At 30.4% G+C, this 6489-nt stretch overlaps 1 protein-coding gene across 3 annotated transcripts in view; it reads left to right on the plus strand.

Annotated features, from left to right (window-relative positions):
* Positions 1-6489, plus strand: part of LOC107451091 (twist-related protein) — a 101917-nt gene that overhangs the window by 28921 nt on the left and 66507 nt on the right. For 2 of the 3 annotated variants that reach the window (XM_071180960.1, XM_071180959.1), the window contains one exon: positions 327-498. The exons of the other annotated variant lie outside the window; for it this stretch is intronic. In XM_071180960.1, coding sequence (XP_071037061.1) covers positions 327-498 — 172 coding nt within the window. The remainder of the gene's footprint in view (positions 1-326; positions 499-6489) is intronic. 3 annotated transcript variants of the gene reach the window in all.

The following is a 6489-nucleotide window of genomic DNA, read 5'->3' on the forward strand; positions in this document are numbered from 1 at the left end:
TTGAACAATTCTAGCCGTGAACTGAAAATTTGGGTCGGCTGCTCGACCACGGTTATAAGCCATGGATCATGATAATAAGGAAAAATTCAAAAACTTAGAATGGATTAAACAAACTTCGAAAACATTCGAAACTTCGAAGTCATAAACATTCCCAATTTGATGATTGAAACTGCAAACTTTTAAACTTTTGAGACAGCTTACATATTTTTCGAATATAACTTGCTCGCGTTTTTCTTCTTAATCATTAGTTTAGTGGACTCATTATTAGCGATCTATAAAATGTTTTTTTTTCTAATGTTCAATAACTATGACTCATTCGATTTTAGATCGTGGAAGGAATAATGGCGGTGGAATGTCCAGGGAAGAAAAAAAGAGAATTGCCTGCATTCGAAAGAGAAGTAGCATACAAGAGATGAATGAAGGATTCGACAGATTAAGTGATGTTCTACCAACTACGGAACCTCCTGGAAAAAAACTGTCCAAATTAGAATGTCTCAGGTATTTCTCTTCTGGAGATTTGGTTTAACTCAAATGCATACTATAACACTAAACATACCATAACCATTCAAATGACCGTTTAAGAACTTTTGTATCGAAAATGCTTACCGTTTTTGCACATTTGACTTCATGACTTATTCTAACAATCACAGTTAATATTCTATTCTTCTTCTTTTTTTATATTTTGTTTGTTTCAAATAATACATGTCGCATTCCTATTTCTACCATAACTGGTCATTTGACCGGGAGAACAATTTATTGCTTTATAAGGTGATCGGATCAGAAATGACGATGTAACGCGTGTTCAACGTATTTCATTCAATTAGTTGCGTATTTCTGCAAAGACTGTTGCGTAGTGAGAGAAAATGGCAAAAACTTAATGTTTTGGCAAGTAGCTTATATTTTATTTTGATAGCTTTACTTCACTTCCAACTAACTGTTGGTTTTTACCCAGAAAAATGTCTAAACAATCAAGGCAGCACAAGTTCCTAGAAGAAATAATGGCAACCGATGCACATTAAATCTGTCGCGTCGCAAAGTCCTCCATGCGCCCACAACAAATCAATACCTCTAGGGGAGCCGCGATGGCTCAGGGGATAGAGCGTTCACCTTCCAATGAGGTGAACCGGGTTCGAATCCTGGCTATGGCTGGTCGAAACGAACTCCGCATCCGGCTCGCACCGACCAAAGTGCTGAATTGAAACATCCTCAGTGATCGACGAATCATGGGTAAGAGTCCTCTTTCCTGCAGGGTAACTGTGGGAGGTTTTCCACTCCATGTAACGCAGGATTGGGTACAAAATTACAAAGCTACGGAGGTGAATGTTAGTACTCGCAAACTCGAAAATAGGATAGGCCGGTTAAAGACGGTTAAATATAAAATAAAATACCTCTGGGGGTACTGATCCAGGAGTTTCCTTGTCTTCTGGATTGGCTCAAAATTACAAGGCTACGGAGGTGAACGCTAGTTGTCAAAATTGGGTCGGCTGTTCAACGACGGAGATGAGACATAAAATAAAACAGACCGTGGTATCATGGATTCTCCGTTGATTTTTTTTCTGACAAAATTATTATAGTACAATTCTACAATCAGTGTTTTTTAAAAGGAAGTGTGGTATACAAACCTTTCGCGAGCGACCACTCTTCCATTCCACAGTAAAATGGTTGCTGATAGAGGTTGGTTGTTCTTAGAGGTTACGTCCATAGACTTCAAAATTGTTATCGAATGGTACATAATTTTTCGCAAATGTTTTTAATTTTATTCAGTGTCATTTTCTTGGTGCGGAAATAACACTTTTATTAGCGTCGTGAAAAGTCGCATGGATGAATTAAATTTAGCGTCTATAAAATGATCCCAACTGATATAATTATAAGTAAAAACAAATTAAACAATTATGAGCGATAAAGCTGTTTTAAATAGATAAACAATTATGTTTTTTTTTGTTAGCATTTAATTTCATATCACTTAACTTTATATCACTTAATTTTATATCATAAAAGTGAGTTAGCCTTAAAAATGAGAAGAGGTTCATCTGTTTTACAAATTTCAGCTTTTCGCATTATTGCTAAATAATCTCTACGTCGAAAAATATTTAAAGAATTTCATAATAACAGAAAATTAAATAAAATTTAAAAACAATTGTAAATGGTTATCGAGCAGAACCATTAAGTTTAATTAATATAGAATTGGAAACTCTCTGATAAACAATAAAAAAAAATTTTTTTTTAATCTTTTAAGTACACAAACTTTATTATAATAATCATTTCATTATTAAGGATTAAAGGTTATTGTGAAATTATTAATTCTAATTAGTGTATGAGAAGGAAAAGAATTTCACTACTCGAAATACATTTAATGAAAGTTATGAAACTATAGAATATGTAATAATGTGTAATTTTTCTATCTTAGTTCTATTACAACCTTTTAAAAAACGCCAATAAACACAATTTAGTCAACAGATACAAACGAGAATGTCGGCGCTATAACAAAAAAAAAAAAGCTTTATATTTTATTTGATGCAGAAGAATCAAATGAAGACCCGCTTAATTGAAATGTCGCACCCCTATCTAACTTGTTGAATATTATGCGATACCGAAAACAAAACAAAAACATAAGCACACAGCTGCTTGGCGATTTGCGAAAACGCTCATTTAACGCTAATAGGAATTTTCGCCAATCCTTTGCAATCTACGGTATGTTTTGTCAATTCGCCAGCGGGTGATGCTTGACTTCGGTGATCTGCTGGGAACCGTGTTTTAACAAACAGTGTCTTAACTGCGAAACTTTAAATTTTCATCGAATGATAATTTAGCTTAACTTTACACTTAGCGTTCGTTTTAGTTTTTCGTTACGTTTAAATGAAATGAAATTTTAGGGCTTCCAAACAGTAAATTTACGAAAGCAATAAATTTAAACATTTAGAATACTTATTTTAGAATCTTCCCAATGATTAAAGATTCCGTAATAAGTCTAAATAAAATGATCCATTCACTTTTAATGGTATTAAATTATTGTTAGAAAAAATTATTCAGCAAAGTATTTGTAATAAATAAAATAAAATAATGCCATTAAATCTGGTGATCTCTCACTGTCGTAAACTAATATGCAACATTAATAAATAATCATTTTTTATCACGAAACGACAGGAAAAAAATATAATTTATAATTAAAACCAATTTCATTAAAATACTGAATAATAAAAATAATTTAACTGTTAAAATCTGTGAGAAAGACGGCTTTTTATACTTTGAATGCGATTTTCTAAAATCTGTGTTTTTAAACCTTTGTCCAGCCATTTACTGTAGATCAGTTTAGAATTTTTTTTTTTAAAAAAACCATCCTTACGTACTGTTTATTTCTGTAAGTACTGTTCGTTCTGTACTATTGTATGTTTTTTTTTGTTGTAAAATATTTGTTTACGTTTTCTTAATAAATATTTTTTTATTACTTAAAAAATTGAATTTTAGAATGTTTTAATTTAACTAAAGTTTCTTTTTAAAATTTTAACTAATAATCTTTTTCAAAAAGTAGTATCTTAAATATTTGTTTTTTACTGTAACATTTCCTTAGTGTAGGCTTAACAGGTGTGTAGGCTTAACAGATTAGTGTAGGTTTTACACATTTCATTAGTGTAGGCTTAACATTTCATAAGAAAAGATACATGAAATATATCCATCTTAACATAAAACGCATACAGAACAATGAGTCACGCAATTTTTAAGGGGTCCGTGTCAAAAAACTTTGAAATTTTTGAGATTTCTTTAATAATTAAAAAAATAATGGAAATAATTATCTAGCAAATGGAGTAATTTTATATCCCTTGGAAAACGAGATTATATTTAGTTAGTTTTTTTTAAAATGAAAATAAGTAATTTGAAATCAATAGCAATTTGTTGAAATTAAAAACAAGTTATATATTTAGAAGCAAAATTAATGAAGAAAAGGTTAGAGGTACCGTAAAAAAATCGCTAGGTTATTATTGGCGCCAATTAAGCTCAATTAATGTTGGTAATATGTACTACTGGTATTGTGGTAATAGATGTTGTTTTAATAAGTGCCAAATGTACTGATAAAGGTATTTAATTTTGATGCCAATGTACTTAATATTATGTACTGTGATAATAAGTCTTTTATGGTATCTCTAAAGACATAAATACTGGAATTTTTTTTTTTTTTTTTTTGATTTTGGTCAATGTTTGGACCATCACGGGTGAGCTTCGAGCAATAGCATTGTGTTTCGAGCATTTATATTCGAGCAATAGCATTGTGCCAAATGAAAACAGTTAAATTTTAATTTGACGAAATGAACATCTGAAAACGTGTTTTGCTTAATTTGATAACATAAAGCCACCGGGAATTTAACAAATTATAGTAAATAGAAACGAACTGGAATTATTTTGTCTTTATAGATTATATTGATGCTTGCACTCTAGTTTTGTTGCAGCTTTGATAAATACCAATTTATTAAGTATTTGCTTTTTTTTTTTTATCCCGTATAAAAAGCTAGCTTTCAGCAAGTTATAAAATAACATACACCTGACTCTCAGTTTAACAAAACTTTAAATAACGACATTCTCTATTTAAAGATACGTTACGGTTCCAGCTCTTTCGTACTAGAAAATATTTACTTAAGAACTACTGTGTTTTTGTTAAGGAACAATATTTTTTAAAGCATCGAAATTTTTTTTACTCCTCTTTATCACTACAAGGCGATTTTCTATGACAGAAAACATTTTTAGTTCTACACTGCTGGAAATTTCTTGGAAAAATGGCTAAATAACAATTTATTTAATTGTTTTTTTACCATAATTGAACAAAACAGTCATATTATATATAAATAATTAGGCAAAACTGTTAACTGTGAAGAAAACTGTTTAATTATTGTTTTCACCTTATACTGTTAAACAACCAGAATTTTATCTCACCAACTAAGCGCACCTAGTGAAGCCACTGAATTCCCTGGAGATAAGTGCATATTATAGACAAGAGGGATAATCTGTCACTCTCATAACCGACAGAACAGAGGTTCGTGTCCCATCATTACCACATCAACATTTCCTCCATTTTTATCAACAAATAAAGACATTCTATTGACATGTACTCCTCAAATTGTGACCCTGGAGTATTGAAATACGATACTCTCATTCATACATAGATGGCAACACCATAAAGCTGCTGAACTATCTCCAATTTCCAGTTAATATCTTTTTTTTACGGTTTTGAAACCATGACAGTTGTAAATGGCTAAGGACCCGTATAGTTTTGTATTCATGTTTTTTTAAACCATACTAGTTGTAAACGGTTTCAAAATTGTAAACGTAAAAAATTTTCTTTACCAAAAAATTCTATGGCTAATTGGGTGGAATTATTTAACCATAATCTTAGAACAAAAACTCCAACAGTGCAAGTGCAAAAAAAAAAAAGAAAAAAGAACTTGGTAGGAAGATTTCTTTAACTGAGATAAAAACTGACTTAAGGGTGCAAATTAAAATTAAGTAAAAAAAACATATCGAAAATAGTGAAATTATAAATCACTGCTTTCTAATACAGACGTTACTGATGTTTAAGATATTAGCTCATCCAATATTGAAGATGGCCTTTTTAAAATGCTCGAAAAATTGAGGAAAAAATTATTATAACGAGTTATTATAAAGTTTATTTCCTTTTTGTACCATTTTACTTCATTTTGTTACGGTAATTTATTTTTGTATTAATGTAATTTGTACAAAAAAGAGAGACAAAAAAACAGTTTTAAACATAGTAATTTATTACGCATTAAATTTGCAGACTTAAGCCAGAAAAAGTGTGAAGAGAAAATTTTCTCAACTGTAACGTTTCCACATAAGGCCTAAGGATGTCTAATCTAAGCCTAAGGATTCCTTTTAAAGGATCCCTTTTCAGACAGGGAAGGGATTTTACTTCCGCTATGTTAACATACGAAGAACTGAAAGCTTAGAATTTCCTTATTAATCCAATAACTAATTAATATTTTGAGTATGTTTTGTTTCAGTTTATTTCTTGAAATTTGATCTATTGAGCTTAGTTGCAAAAGTTTAAATATTCAGGTTGTAAGAATTTCAAAAACTTTTTCAAAGTTCAAGTTTCAAAAATACTTAAAAACTTTAAATTCAATATTCAGTGGCTGAAAATAGAACACATCAACGAATAAAATTAAACAAATATTATTCAAAATTATTAATTAGTTTCTGAATAAATTAGGGAATTCCGAGCACATGATTCTGCGTATCAAAAGTAAAATTCCCTTTTCTGTCTCAAGAAGATAAGGTTTTTCCCCGTTCCTTCAAAGACGTTAAACAGAAAGCCACAACTGTATATTTACTTCAATGCAAAATAGTTATTTTTCTAACTGAGCTGAAAACTTGCCAATTTTCCAATTGCATTTCCCACTATTTTACAGGCTTAAGACTAATACTTTTATTCTATAACCACCGTTGAACAGTCGATTCAATATTTTGCGTTATATATATATA

The sequence above is a fragment of the Parasteatoda tepidariorum genome, chromosome 5 (genome assembly GCF_043381705.1).
Source record: "Parasteatoda tepidariorum isolate YZ-2023 chromosome 5, CAS_Ptep_4.0, whole genome shotgun sequence".
Lineage (NCBI taxonomy): Eukaryota > Metazoa > Arthropoda > Arachnida > Araneae > Theridiidae > Parasteatoda > Parasteatoda tepidariorum.